At 45.8% G+C, this 15,810-nt stretch overlaps 1 protein-coding gene and 1 long non-coding RNA gene across 2 annotated transcripts in view; one reads left to right on the top strand and one right to left on the bottom strand.

The window, feature by feature from the left end:
* LOC132217981 (protoheme IX farnesyltransferase, mitochondrial) overlaps positions 1 to 7,722 on the bottom strand; it is a 121,071-nt gene extending 113,349 nt beyond the window's left edge. Inside the window, exons 1-2 of the mRNA XM_059668567.1 lie at positions 7,564 to 7,722; positions 1,451 to 1,584 (exon numbers count right to left, since the gene is read on the bottom strand). Coding sequence (XP_059524550.1) covers positions 1,451 to 1,584; positions 7,564 to 7,606 — 177 coding nt within the window. The 5' untranslated portion in view covers positions 7,607 to 7,722. The remainder of the gene's footprint in view (positions 1 to 1,450; positions 1,585 to 7,563) is intronic.
* A 119-nt stretch (positions 7,723 to 7,841) lies between these two features.
* Positions 7,842 to 13,763, top strand: LOC132217982 (uncharacterized). Its single transcript, XR_009449067.1, has 3 exons — positions 7,842 to 8,524; positions 12,607 to 12,850; positions 13,340 to 13,763. It is a non-coding gene; the product is annotated as an uncharacterized LOC132217982 (long non-coding RNA).
* The last annotated feature ends 2,047 nt before the right edge of the window (positions 13,764 to 15,810 follow it).

Genomic DNA, 15,810 nt, shown 5'->3' with positions numbered 1-15,810 from the left:
TTTCTAGAAATTCCTAGGAATTTAAGTTCCTTGAAAGAAGATATTTTTATTTCTTGTTCATCTCTTCCAGAATGTCCCCTAATATAGTACCAGAAACTGGTGGTTTAGTATTCAAGTACAATGAAGAAGTTTTCTATAATCAAGAGCCCAAACACCTGTTGAGTGCCATGTTCCCAGGCCAACAGTGCAGCGGGACTCAGCGGACATGCACTTCCCAGGCCTAAGTGACTTACAGCAGTGTGCATGAGGAAAGAGCATGGGCTTTAGAGTTACACACTCTCCATTACTTACTTGCAAAAAGTAATTACTACTAGCATTCATGAGGCACTTCAAAGTTCAATAGAATGCATATTGTTGTAGTTTATATAATATACATATCTCATGTAAGCTTTGCAAAAGTTGTTAAAGAAGATGGGTCATTATTAGTATCTCTCTCTTTAATTTGCAGATGAGGAAATCATGGCTGAGGAATAAACTGACAAGGCCTAGAATCAACAACCAGTTAGTTACAGGTGACCCTGGACATGGAACCACTAACCTGATAACTAGTTAAGAGACTTTTCCATTACATATACTAGTCTTAGGAATTACAAACTCATGAATGAATCCAAAGTTCTGTTTACATAAAAATGGCATAATATATATTTGAGTTTCTCTTCTAAATATCCATTATCCTTAAACCTCCAAGTTAAAAAATCTGAACATTACTAGAAATTTAAATCTCTTACCAGAATAGCAAGTTTTTATAAGACTTTAAATTTTAAGTTAAAAAAAAAGATGAGAGAAATTTAAAAGAGGATTTTAGATTATGAATTTGGTATTATTTCATGCTTGCAAGAATTTGTTAGCTAAGATTTCTCCATTCTATGATACTTTCTACTTGAGAAAATGTCAAATGCCCTCATTGGTAATTCAGAGCAAATTACTATGCTGCCCATAATATCATGAACCCGACCTAGACACAGGCCTACAAGAGGACTGAAATATATTATCAATGCCCACTACAAAATGCTGAGCAAACTACTAAAACCTCAATTTGTTCGATTCAGACATGCATCTGAATACACTGCTAATGTAAAAAAACAGGAGGGCCACTATTAGAGCAATTATTTCTGTATTACTGTTGTATTCACAGAATTTAAAAGAATTTATAAAGTATTATAACAGTGCAGCTTTCTCTAATTTTAACCTAGTAAAACCATGCCAGAAATTTTCAATATTTCTCCAAACGTAATCAGTAAGTTCAAGATCATACTTTTAAGCTCAAATACCAAAATTATCCTGGTTTCAGTTAAGAATAATCAAAGCAAGGGATTTAAGTTCTGAATAAACTGAAGAGGACACTAAAAGTCCTTTTTAAACAGTACTTCTTAACGCGAATTTCTGAAATTCCCGCAAATTGAAAAGGAAAGGTTAAAGCAACAGAGCAAGGATGGTCTTCTGAACATACCATGCGCTTGAGGAAGGTGAAGTGCTGAAATGTAACCCACTGCTTGCTGGCGTTCCTAAAAAGATGCATAAACTTGTGAGGGGATGCCTGCACAGCTCTTCTTTCTAGATACCAGACACATCCTCCTACCCCTCCTGTAATAGAGCAGAAGGGAGAACAATGTTAAAGTGATTAATGCCTCTCAGCAGGGATGACTGCGCCTACCCAGGAGCAATGCCTGAACCATGGTAAGCAATGCCTATGAGATGGGTTATAAGTTTGAAATGATCTAGTCCGGATTTGTAAATAAACAACTTATGAGCCTTACTGATAAATCTGCAAAATTCTTCACAGGCTAGGGAAATCTTTCAGCTCAGGATCATTATGCTTTTGTTATATTAAATGCCAAAATCACCACACTATAGATATTTTTAAGAAGAAAATATAAAACAAACAGTTCAATCACTTCTTTAAAAGTACAAAATGAGAAGCATAATTTTTCTCAATAGGTAACTGTAAACTGGAAGATATATTTCCGGTTACTATTTTGGCCATGTCGGGTAAGCCAAGTAAGGGGTGAGGAAACAGTTCTCAATAAAGTATGAGTTGATCAATCTTGTTGGGAAGAAACTATTTTTGTAGTATAGGCCTTTGGCTTTTAATCATACTTTTAAACCTTCTTTCAAATACCAACAAATCCAACCCTCCTGTACAAGGTCTCTCCTAGGCAGGCCTTCCACAGTATAACGGCGCAGACTCTCCCTTTCTGAGTCCCTCCTTCCATGGCTTCCATGACACCAAAGGCTCCTGGCTTTCTCTGCCTCTGCTCATCACTTCTCAGTTTCCTATCATGTCTCCTCTTGCTGTGCCTGCCACATTAATCCCTGAGCAATTGCAATTACAGGCAAAATTTAAATCTTCAACACATCTCTAGAGTCATTATGCCTATTTCCAACTGCTCTCTTAGTATCATGGATGGGTTGCAATAGGCCTCTAAGAACACTTTATCCTCACCCATATCTCTACTCTGTCCCCATTGAATAGAAAACCATTCCCTCAGGAACAGCCTGAATTCTTCCTTCATCATTTAATAACCATCAAGTCCAGTCAACTATGAAAGATATGTCAAATCTGTCTACTTCTTCCCATTCCTATTTTCCATTCCATTCTCTTATCTTACATTTGCACTATTGCAATAGTTGTAGGATTCAAGACAGTCATCTCTACTTCAGTAATTTCCTTCCCTGTCCAACTTAAGTTCCATAGAGCAAACAGTTTTCTTCCTGGAGCCCAACATACATAATTACCCACCCAAACATGTAAACATACCTCACTGCAGCCACGCTGTCTCATCATCACACTCCACACTGGTTCACCTTTACGTCCTTCGCCTGCTTACAGCTTCTCGCCTCACCTGTCAAATTTTCAGTCTCTTCCAACTATTCTATTACTTCATACTTTTCTATACTTTTTAAATACAAATTGTTTTCACTATGCTTTTTAGTTCCTTGAGACTCACTTTGCTATACCACAGCAGAGTGCGTTCCATAGAACAATGGAACAACAGTTGATGACTGTATCAGCCCACAGCTTCCTTGGACTGGGGGAGGCACTAGCACTGCCCTTTGGAATACATGGCAATTATCTTAGACTGTTGATAAGTCACTTCTTCACTGAAATCAGATTCTCAAACCCGTTAGTTATAAAATGCTTATTTTCCACATAGGTGAATGTGTGTTTACCTGTACATATATACATAAAGGGATAGCAGTGTTTTTTAGGGGAAAATTTCTTAAAATCAATCCTTTAATATTTCAGTTTTATTTATAATTTAATGGTGTACATTTTCCCTTCTTACCCTTAATATTGTTCTTTAAGGTAATAGGACCTCAATCTACACTAATAAAAGAGAAACATGGTAACTGGCGTACGACCGCTACCCTTTTCATTGGCTAATCAGTGAGATATGCAAATTAACTGTCAGCCAAGATGGCCACGGGCAGCCAGGCAGCTTGAAACTAACATGAGGCTTGGTTGCCTCAGTGACGGAGGAAACCAACGTTTCCGCCTGCGGCTGCAGGCCTCTGATCGGGCAGTTTAAGAAACTCTGTAACAAATACCGCAGGACTTGAGCCAGCAGATTCGCAACATTGTAAGCAAAAGCCAGAAACCTACTTTCAGCAGCGGAAGCCTAAGAGCTGGAGCCAAGCCTCAAGCTAAAGCTGGCCCAGATTAAAAAAAAAAAAAAAAAAAAGGAGCAGTTGGGAGCTTCAGTCACCCCCAGCCTGAAAACAACCCTCAGCCCCTCACCCAGACTGGCCAGGCACCCCAGTGGGGACCCCCACCCTGAAGGGTGTGTGACCAGCTGCAAACAGCCATCATCCCCTCACCCAGGCTGGCCAGGCACCCCAGTGGGGACCCCCACCCTGATCCAGGACACCCTTCAGGGCAAACCAGCCAGCCCCACCCATGCACCAGGCCTCTACCCTATATAGTAAAAGGGTAATATGCCTCCCAGCACCGGGATCAGCAGAGCCATGAGGCCTCCCGGCACTGGGATAAGCGTGACAGGGGGCAGCACCCAAACCCCCTGATCGCCCTGAGGCTCTGTGTGTGACAGGGGGCAGGGCCACAACCTCCCTATCCACCCTGCTCTGTTCGTGACAGGGGAAGGCGCCCCAACCCCCTGATCAGCCCTGCTCTGTGCCTGATAGGGGGGAGCTCCCCAACCCCGCCCCCCCACGGGCCCTGCTCTGTATGTGACGGGGTAGAGCCATAACCTCCCCATCGGCCCTGCCCTGAGTGTGAGAGTGGCAGCGTCCCAACCCCCTGATCGGCCCTGCTCTGTGGGTGATAGAGTGGCGGCGCCCCGCCCCCCCCCACGGGCCCTGCTCTGTGGGTGACGGGGTAGAGCCATAACCTCCCCATCAGCCCTGCCCTGAGTGTGACAGTGGCGGTGCCCCAACCCCCTGATTGGCCCTGCTCTGTGGGTGATAGAGGGCGGCGCCCCAACCCGCTGATCCGCCCTGCTCTGTGTGCGACAGGGGACGGTGCCCCAACTCCCCTATCGGCCCTACTCTGTGAGTGACAGTGGGGAGCTCCCCAACCCCGATGGGCCCTGCTCTGTGCATGACAGGGGGTGACGCCCCAACCCCCTGATTGGCGCTGCTGTGTGCGTGACGGGGGCAGCGCCCCAACCCCCTGATTGGCCCTGCTGTGTGCGTGACAGGGGGCAGCATCCCCAACCCCCTGATTGGCCCTGCTCTGTGCGTGACAGGGGGTGGCGCCACAACCTCCCCATTGACCCTGCCTTGAGTGTGACAGGGGGCGGTGCCCCAACCCCCCAATCGGCCCTACCCTGAGCGTGACTGAGGGTGGCATCGCAACCTCCCAATCCGCCCTGCTCTGTGCATGACAGGGGGTGGCGCCCCAACTCCCCAATTGGCCCTGCTCTGAGCCCAACCAGGGGCTGCACCTAGGGATTGGGCCTGCCCTCTGCCACCCGGGAGCAGGCCTAAGCCAGCAGGTCGTTATCTCCCGAGGGGTCCCAGACTGCTAGAGGGCACAGGCCGGGCTGAGGGACCCCCCCCCCAGTGCACAAATTTTTGTGCACCGGGCCTCTAGTATTAAATAATTGTGTCTAGAAGACATTAAGGTTTTATTGTATGGGCCTTAAATTTCAAAATCAGGTTTTAGTTCCTCAGGTCCAGCGAGAAATGCATGTTGCTGGGAGGGAAAGAATCACCTGGCAAACTATCTCTCATGAATAGGTAGATGAAGTGAGATTTTACAGAATGGCAGTAAGAAAAAACAAAACAAAAACACCCACATCTAGGAAACTGTACTTTTAAATTTTGAAAATATTTCATTTAGTCAAAACATGTTACATTTGTATGAATCGGTGCCTAGAATGTCAAAGACATTTCAGCTCTCTGTAAACAACCTTAGGTTAAAAGATACACAGGATACAATAGATACATTACCATAGATACATTAAAAATCGGCAAATATGTGGCCACATCCACTATTCACCATCAATAATGAGTCATGATTGTAGGGGTTTTAAATTAGGTGAGTAGACAGGTAACTGAAGGTCTTGAATTTTCTTTTAATGACTATAAAATACTCCAATTTTTAAAAGCAAAATCAGACACGACCAGTAGCTACCTAATATAGACCCAGATGACCTCCCTGCCACCCTTTCACCATGCTGCTTCCATATCGAGCTCTCGTGGCGGATCTTCCAAGTGGATCAGAGTAGGTCACACAGATCTTTTTGGCCATTATATGCACAGCTTCAAGAAGCTAAGCTGTCTGTTAATTCCTCCTTTCCCACACTAAAAGACTGATCCAGCTACAAGCCATGTGGACCACATGTATATGAAGCCCACTTCCGAGACCTGGGGGATTCTGAGCTGCCCAGTGGGACTGTGCTATGGAAAACTGAAAGCACAGAACTGAAAGGCAGAGAACCAGCTAGTGTGAGGAATCCGAACTGGACCCTCCATACAGAGGTGATAATCCAAGCAACAAGAAAGGCTGAGTTCTCCCAGAATGAGTGTCTATAGCCAGGATCAAAGAACACTCAGTCAAGGATGGTAGAAGGTTGCAAGTAATTCAAAAAGAATCACAGACTTTAAAAAACAAAACACTTTTCATTATGGGAAACCTCAGTCACATACAAAAGCACAATACAATGAGCCCCCGTTACTTTTCCCTCAGCTTCAACAATTACCAAACCAAGGCCAAGCTTGTTTCATTGACACTCCCTCCTACTTCCCACCCTCTTCCCCACTTTTGAACCAAAAGGGACCTTTGAAACCATCTAATTAAATTGCTTCATTTTATAGATGAGTAACTTCACTTCCAGAAAAGTCAGATGGTTTGCTCTGAGATCACACACACCAGAGAAGACCCATAAAATAACAATGCCACGAGGGAAAGGGCATGTCAGACTCACAGTGATCGATACTGCCAGGCGCCGCAGAGAGCTGGTGAGGCATGGGGCTGGAAAAAGTTTCTGGGATTTGTAAGAAAAAGGAGTCCATGTCCTAACCGGTTTGGCTCAGTGGATAGAGCATCGGCCTCTGGACTCAAGGGTCCCGGGTTCGATTCCGGCCAGGGGCATGTACCTTGAAGTTGCGGGCACATCCACAGTAGAAAAAGGAGTCCTGGGATTCTATCGTCCCCATTATGGACCAGGGGCAACACGTTCCTCACCTAGCCATTAGTTATCACTGAACTACTGGGGGGAAATAATTCTCAACTCCTCTCTAATACCTCCACCGGGGCAAATGTCATTCATTCACAAGGAATTACTGAGAGCCAACAACGCACACCAGGTACCGTTCTGGGCCTGGGGCCAAAGAGGGGGACCAGAGAACGCCCCTCCCCTCCCAGTGCTTACATTCTGGCTGGGAGGAGCATGCGATAAACGGCCCATAAGTCAACAATGGAAGCCTGCGCTGGCACCCTGGGGAGAAACAGGGCCCAGTGAGAAGAGGGGCAGGCGCTCTGCTGCCGACGGGGCAGGGGCCTCTGACCAGGCGACACCTGAGCTGAGACCTCGCCAAGGGCCAACCAAGAAGGCGCACGCCACCGTCAAGATGAGGCTGTTACAGGCTTTTCAAGCGGGAGGGTTGCAACAGGGGCCACGCGGAATGGCACGAAGCTAGGAGTCAAGCGGCGGCCCGCTGCCCGCAGCTGTCATCGCCGTTTTCATTATCGTCGCAGCACCGCGACCCTCCACATCGCAGGAAGGCTGCGAGCGGGGCACAGCGCTCCCCCGTCCGGACTGCCGGCGGCCAGGCACGGAGGCCCGGGGAGCCAGGGGGCCCGGGGAGCGCGAAGGTTCCGCTGTGTCCGCTCCAGCCTCCACGCGGTGCAAACCAACAGGAGCAGAGACAGCGGCCCTCCGGGCGGGATGGGGCGCGGGGCGCCACCTGCACCGCAGACCGAGTCCAGACCCCAGCTCCGCGGTCCCTCCGCTTCAGGCTCCTCCAAAGGTCACACCCCCACCGACCTCAGCCGACCTCGCCACGGGCTCCCAAGGTTGCAGCCAGCCCCAACCACGTAGAGTACGTGCCAAAAACAGGGGAATTTTCCCCAAGCCGTGCCCGAGGGCGGTGCAATACCTGTTAGGAGGCGTGAGGAGAGAGTGTGCGGGGAGGTGGCCATCACGCACGAGCCCGGCCGCTCTCCGGGGGCCCCGTGTCCTCTCTCCTCACCGGCTGCTGGGCGCCGCCATCTTCCTTCCCCGCCCCTTACGCGAAAGGGGCTTCCGGTGCGTCACTTCCGGAGTGGGACGCGGAAGTCAAGGGCTGCGCGAGGAGACGCGGGGACTGGGACCCGCGCGAGACCGCAGGACGGAAGGTCGGAGGCCGGAGGGACTTTCGGGAAACGCGAGGCGCTCGGGCGGCTGCGGCCCCCGGAAGGGACCGTAGCGGACGGCGGGCCCGCGCCTCCGCCCCGAGGCTGGCAGGTGTCCTGGGGCCGCGGCGGGAGAGCTCGGCGACGGGCCGGGCCGGCTGCGGAATGCCCGCGGGCGGTTCAGAGGTACTTTGGGATTCATGTTGGTGCCCGAATCGCCAAGAGGAAGTGGTCCTCAGACGAAGCGTCCGCCCTCCAGTCTGATCGCAGTTCCCGCTGTACTGTGTTCGCTGTCAGGTGGGAGGACCGACGTCCTGCAGGGTGCGTGCTCCTGGCACACCCCCGGGACGGCAGCGGTCAGAGCCTCTTCAAATGAAGCGGGTGTGCCCAGAGGTTCAGATTTGGGGCCCTGGAGTGAGATCTGCACTGGAGTCCTGGCTCCACCCCCTGACCTTGACCTGCCCGGGCTAATTGCTCGAGTCCTCTGGACCTAATAGCTGTCCACCGGGGGTATTGATACTCTGTGTTGTGGATGATTGAAAGAATGACATCGTGTCCCTCCAGGGGCTGCCAGGGGCCTGCACATATAAGACCTAATAAATGGGCACTTGTGTAGTGATTACTGGGCAGATCTCCGCAGCCCTCCCCCCTCTGTTCTCCTGTGTGAGTTCCACAGCTAAAGTACACGGAAGAAAAAAGATGCAGCCTTTGAAAAAGAAGAAACAGGTAACTGGGATTTGTAAGGGCAACTTCTGTCTTCAAGGCTGAAGTGATAGTACTTTGGCTCAGGGTGGCCAACAAAACGCAAGGTTGCCCTGGTTCTGCAGGAGCTCGCAGAGGACCAGCAGGTGGAGGGGCCTGTCAGGTGGGGAGTGTGATGGGACGAGACCATAGTCCCGGGGAGCTGGGGCAGGCAAGGCCTCAGAGATTTAAACTTGGTACTCAGTTGGAGGAACAGGAGATTTTTTCTTACATGCAAGGAAGGGAGAAGGCCCTCCATGGGGAGAAAGAAAGCATTAGATACTATGTTAAAAGTTTTGAAACTCCTCCTAATTTTCCGTGTGTTTTTATGAACACGTGATGTTTATATCTGCCGCAGACATTATCCTCTTTGTGAACAGCACGTTAAGGCTCAAAGAGGTTTAATTGATCCGTCCAGAATTACCCAGCTGCCCAGTCCCATGCCTGTGACAGCGTTACTTCCACCACACCATGCAGCCCTATGCACCCAAGCATGCTGAAGGGTCACAGCTTCTGTGATTTATAAAGCACAGGATTTCAGTCGTGGCTGCCTGTCACAATCACATACAGGGCTTTAAAAATTACAGATGTCTGAGCCACCTCCGGACCTATTAAATCAGAAGGGGTGTGGAATGGATGGAAGGGACTTGCACTTTTCTTTTTAAAGTACCACAAGTATTTGGGCACATAACTGAGAATTACTGGAGTTCAGATTTTTTTTTTTTATTAACTTGACAACACAGTTATGTCTGAAATGTTGATTAACATGAATATTTTATTGCATGTACTCAGAAATCATGAATTCCCAAATTCTCTAGTCTTAAGATAGACAAGGGGTTTAATAGACATTGTTCCTCCTTGGCCAACATATTTTTCCTTCATTTAAAATCCTTTCTAAACACGGGGCCATGGTCTGATTAAATACACAAATGAATGCATGGGTTATTATTTATTGAGAGGAACCAGAGTAAATGTTTTATGGGAGAAATGCCTAAAAGACGAGTGCGTTCTGGCTTGATTGGTCAGAAAATGCATTCATCTGTGTCATATTTGTAGTTAGCCTGAGTCAATAGTACCAAAGCAGACTCTCCTGAAAAGTAATCCCTGAAGATACTTCTGGAAAGGAGAGGGTTCATGTTCATGTACATTGCTATGACCGCACATATCTGCAGGGAGACTGCAGAAACGAGGAGTGCAGTGATTCCCTGGGCCAGTCACCGGCCATCACTGTGGACCTAGACATGTTGCTGTTCTGTGGACCGTGAAAACTTGGGAAATACTAGTCTTATGCGGACACACACACAAACACATGAACTAACAATTTTGGAGATTGGACTATATTCGTAAGGACAATTTTTATTCTAAGGTGAATCAGATTTCCTGGTTTCAAATGATCTTGCTTCATTAGACTAACTTTTCCTGGACAAGTTCCCTTAGAAAATTCCTTAAATAAGCTCTGCCTCATAATAGGGCTTGATATCCATAAGCTCTAACTTCTCCGTTCATAAAGATTTAGAAAGTGAGGCCCACACAGGTAGGTAATTTCCTCTAAGTGATAAAACTGACATCCATGCCAGCATTTTTCCATCTCATTGTCTTTATTGTTCCTCATTCTACCCATAACGTTTTCACTAATGAAATGATGTACGGTCTCACAATTACACATCTTTATTTAACTTGGATTTTTGGATATGTACATTTCAAGTAAAATATATTGTGTAGATTATGTTTTTAACTATCTGTTAAAAATACTTTGTTAGTATTGCTATGAAAAGAGATACATTATAAAGAATTAAAAACATTTTTAGCTGACAGCATAATTTTAATTATCTCATAATTATTGAAAGTTGAGTTGTAACATTCAATTTTATGTTAATGTGGTCATTAACTACAATTATCACTTGCTTATGTATTTTATTTTATTTTTTGGTTAATCCCACCTCTCCCCCACCCCCAGGATAATTTTTTTCATTTACTTTTTTTTAGAGAGAGTGGAAGGGAGGGGGAGAGAGAGAGAAACATTAATGTGAGAGAGACACATTGATTGGTTGCTTCCCACACACACCCTGACCGGGGCCTGGCATGGAGCCTACAACCCAAGTCTGTGCCCTTGACCAGAATGGAACCCAGGACCCTTCTGTCCGTGGGCCGACACTCTATCCACTGAGCCAAACCAGCTAGGTCTGCTTATGTATGTTTAAACATGATTCTAAATAATCATTATAAAGCTTTGTATCTTATCTTTTAAAAATTAATGTTATCAAACTTTACCTAGATAATGGCTCCTCTTATTTTCCTTTAATGTTTCAGCACTTATTTAAAAACCAAGCTGTTCTTGAATACAACTTTGTTCTGTAGTGGATTTGTTGCAAAATTTGAAATAAAATTTCTTCTTGAGAGTCTTTCTACATGTACTGAATTTTATACCATATGACAGGACTTCTGAGTAGATAGATGCTAACTCTTTCAAAGTCCAGACTAAAGACTACATTCCCAGCCTACCTTGCAGCTTGGTGTGACTTTGTGACTAATTCTGATCAATGGGATATAAGCAGAAGTGATGTGTTTAACTTCTACATTTCCTTAACAGTAGAGAGCAAGTCTCTCCTTGCTTGATATGGAGCTGCCTTACTAGCCCTGGGCTGATTACATGAGGAAAAATAAAACTCTCACTTGTTAACACACTCTTTCTTTAGGTTTTTTGAACTACTATGCCTGACTCATGGTCAGCTCAAAAAATGATAGCTCTCACCATTAAATGATTCCCTATATGCTTCAAAAAGCAAAAATAAAATGTTAGTATTTTCTAAGAAATACTTTGAGAGGGAAATTTGGGATTGTGCTATTTTAAAATGTGTTGTAATAAAACAGCTTGATGAAGCTTATGGAACTCAGAATCTAGAAAAAGAAAAGCTTTTCTTTTTAAAAAAAAATAAGGATTTGTATGTTCTTTCTATGCTATTTAGGAATGACGGCACATGAGTTTACACCACAGGCCCCAATTGGTTAGACACAAGATTTGTGATGTGGAGATTGCTGCTCAAGATCATCTGGCTTCCCTCACTCTGGTGGTCACCACACGTTTCTCACCAGTAGCTTTTGCTGCAGAGCAGACATTCTTCAGGATGAGGGTACCCCATCCTTAAAAGAGAGAGCTAACTTCGATGAAGTACAAGGATATTATGGGCATGTTACGAAGAGTGAAGCTTTTGGAGAGAGGTCAAAGGGATTAATATATTGGGTTTTGATTTCACATCTGGATTTAGTCTCTTGAGATTCCTGACCTTTAGATTTTCCTCCCTTGAAATATATTCCTCATGCCTACCCACCACTTTTTGTTTTTTTTTAATCCTCACCCGAGGATATGTTTTTATTGATCTGAGAGAGAGAGAAATATTGATCTGTTTCCTCCTGTATGGGCCTGGACTAAGGATCAAACCCGCAACCTTTCAGTGTACAGGACGATGCTCCAACCAACTTAGCCACCCAGCCAGGGCCCCACCCGTGACTTTTAATGGTTCTTCCCCTGGTGCCATGCTTTTGGGAGTGGGTGGTGATAGTTAGGCCTGGGTATGCTTCTTGCTGGAGAGAGGTCCCCTGCTTTGAAAGGGGGCCCTGGAAAAACGTGATGCTCAGGCTCCTCCTAGTCAGACGGGATCTGCCCTTCTGGTCCTTTAGAGGCGTGGCAAGGTGTCTTCTGCTACACTAGGCAGGTTAGGGGTAGGGAAGCACAGAGTTTATTTCATAAGGACTGCCTTTGGCTGTCTGTCCTCATGACAACGCTACTGAGTCAAGTCCAATCCGAAGACAGAAATCACACCAATTACCTGAACAGAGAATTTAACATAAAGATTAGCACGTAAGAAGTTGATACCTAAATAACTGGAAGGGTAAAAAGAAAACTGGTGTCACAGATGTACAACTACAGGAAGCGGCTACTACTTCTGCAGCCGGGGAAACAAAAACGAAGTCAGGAGCATTACAGTTGAGAAACAGGAGCAGGGCAGGTGCTGCTGGTGCTGGGGTCTTTGAGGGAGACCTGGCCAAGCTGGTTCTCTCTATTTTAGAAAAACTGTCCCCTGGGCTCAGCTATGGCTACTGGAGTGAAGAAGCATTGGGCTGAGCTGCACAGGAACTGGAAGCAGACAGGAAGCAGGCAGGAGGAGGAAGCTCCTACTCCATGGCCCAGTCTTGCACCATTGCTGCCCTTATCTGCAGAGCCGAACAGTGAGCTTTCAGGAGTGTGATGTGCAAACCGGAAGCTTCAGCACCACTAGATGCAGTAGAAGGGTGGCTTCAGAGCCAGAGCAGGTAACCCCGTTGAGTTCTTATTTGAATCGATGTTTCACTCTAAGTGTACAGATTTAAGCTTAAAATCAGCCTCCTCTGAGCTTGAAAAGCTTAAATCGGTGCCTGGGATCTCGTAACAATTCTAAGGTGACCGATAACAACAGGATAGGATCCTCGTCCACGATCACTCCAATGAGACACTGCACCTCAGTGTAACCTGTCGCTAGGTCTCCATCCCAGGGCTCACTTCTTGACTTAGGGTACCAAAAGGGAGAAGTGCCGTCCAGAGATGCTGAAGTCATCCAATCCCAGGAGCTGAATCATTGCTCTACATCAGAGTAATCTGGTTCACATGTGCCTCATTCTCTCCCCGAGTTCTTTTATAGCTTGGGGTGGCCACATTATTCAATTTTGCCTAGAGAGCTAGGAGGAGAAACCTGCTGGCAAGGCTTCTGGGGGTAATTTGTTTACTGCGTAAACAGCAGGCATGCTTTTTCCCTTTATTCTCAGAAAGCAGGGCTGAGAGTGTAATTTCAGACACTGAGGCAGCTACCTTGAACTCTGAAGTGACAAGCACGAGGACAGCAAGCACGCTGAGATGGCACCGTGGAAAACGGAGCCGGTCCTGATGAAATGGCTGGGCCACTGCCCAGGTCCGGGACATCCACCTGCAGGCTTACTGCTACCAGCATATAGTTACGCTCAGGCTACCGTTTGGTTTCCTGTTGACTGCTTCCTGGCCATCCATCCCTCCAGGACAGGATTGCTGAGAGCCTGGCCTCAAGCTCACTGAGGCAGAGGACATGAAGACACAACTGCAGACATGTTAGATAGCTAGGAAGCATGTCCTGTCTCACAAAAGTAAAGGAAATCTGAATATGGTGCCTGTTTCCAATATGATAGGATACACAGTGATTTAAATAACAAAAATAAAAGAAAAAATGGGTCTTACATATTCTGGTAAATGACCCATCAATATTACCAAAATAGAGAATTCCAAAATACAAGAAGACTTACTAGAAGCAAATTAATAAGAGAATTCCAGGAAAGTGACTGTCCAAACCATAAGCTCCTGGGAAAGCATGGGCAGCACATCTTTTTTAACGTTCGGGACTAGCTCTCATCTATGGCTGCTCTTTCTCTCTGCATTTATATATTTAAGATGAGCAGAAAGTGAAGATGTTGATTTCTTTCTTACAAATGTCAATGCATATTTGCAAATAGACCATTTGTTTAGCACCTACGGTGTAGGAAATGCTTTATCATGATATCTCATTCACTTCTCACAACAACCCTGAGGCAAGCTATTCCCATTTTCAGATGAAGAACTCGAGGCCTTAAAAGGTTAAATAATGTTTGCATCGGTAGAAAGTGAGTGCTGCAGCTAGACTGGAATCCTGTCTGATTCCAGAGCATGTGTTCTCAATCCTAACACTGGACGGTCTCCCATATTTTATTATAGAGTCCTCATTATCTGGCATTTTTTCATACGAGTCTAGAGTTTCACATTTCATCAAACTAGTAAAGTTATTGAAGTTCAGCCTCAAAAAATTACTTGATTTTACCTTTTCTGACTTGGGTTCAATTTCCTTTGACCCCAGTTTCCGTATTTGTAGAACAGGAGTACCAATATCAGTGTAATAGAACAGGTCTATGACTTAAATTATGTTGTACTTTCAATACTTAATGAGAGTTCATTCCTGGACACCTTCACATAATACTCATTCCAGAGACCTACCCAAGCCTTCTGAATCAAAGTCTTTGGGGGTGGGCTTGGAATGTAGTTAAGAAACAATATTATTTTATAAAAATCACATAAGCTTTGCATAAAAATGTCAAGAGTACAGAAAAAGAAAGCAAGCATTTCCAGGAGAGAAGGCTACTCAAGGAAGGTGATGGTGGTGGAGACAATATTAATAACAACCATTCTCTGTATTAGATGTTCCCTACCTGCCAGAATTTACAGATCTCATCTCATTTAATCACATTTAAGCTTTCAGCCTTATAACTAACACATTCTTCACATTTTTAGGTCAACTAATTGAAGCTCAAGGTCTTTGAGAAAACTGTATTAGTTTCCTAGGGCCACCATAACAAAATACCAGAAACCAGGTGGCTTAAAACAGCAGATGTGTCTTGCCTCCCATTAAGGAATGGGCGGCGCCATGCTCCCTCAGAAGCCCCTGGGCGGGCGGGGGGGGGGGGGGGGGGGGGGAATCTTCCTTGCTTCTTCCTGCTTCCTGTAGCCTCCTGGGCTTGTGGCAGCAAACTCGAACCTCTGTCTCTGTCTTCACATGGCTTTCTTCTGGTCTCTGTCTTCACAAGGCATCGTGTGTGTGTGTGTGTGTGTGTGTGTGTGTCCACATTTCCCTGTCATAAGGACTTGAGTTCTATTGGGTTAGGGCTCACCCTAAGGACCTCATCTTAATTTTATTACATCTGCAAAGATCCTGTTTCTAACTAAGGTCACATTCATGTGTACTGTGTACTGGGGTAAAGATGTCAACATATCTTTTTTTTTTTCTCCTTTGTGGGGGAGGGGGCAAAATTCATCCCATAACACTATCCAAGGATACAATGGCTAGTAAAGTGTGGAATTAGATTTGAACTTAGGCGATGCTAGAATCTGGCCCCTTGGTCACCAGACACCACACATCCTATCTCAGTGGACTGCGCTTGGGGAAATTGTATCGCAATGCTTTGAGAAAGGGGAAGGTATAATACATAAAAAATAATCTTGAAACAATCCATTAGAAAATTATTTACAAGAGCACAAAGCCTTGGGTTGGTCTCAGATATTTCCTCTGCAACAGTTAGATGCCAAATGACTCCACAGGGTTTTGAGGGGAAAGCTATGAGCTAAGAACTTTATACCTAGCAATTTGTCTTTCAGTGGGCCAGGCAGGCATCCTCAGAAATGCAAGGGCTCAGAAAATATTCCACTTGTTGAAAATCTATTTGAAGATACATTCCAGTGGTTC

Source organism: Myotis daubentonii, chromosome 16, assembly GCF_963259705.1.
Source record: "Myotis daubentonii chromosome 16, mMyoDau2.1, whole genome shotgun sequence".
NCBI classification, from domain to species: Eukaryota; Metazoa; Chordata; class Mammalia; order Chiroptera; family Vespertilionidae; genus Myotis; species Myotis daubentonii.
Note: the sequence above shows the minus strand (reverse complement) of the source record. Positions and strands in the feature narration are given on the sequence as shown.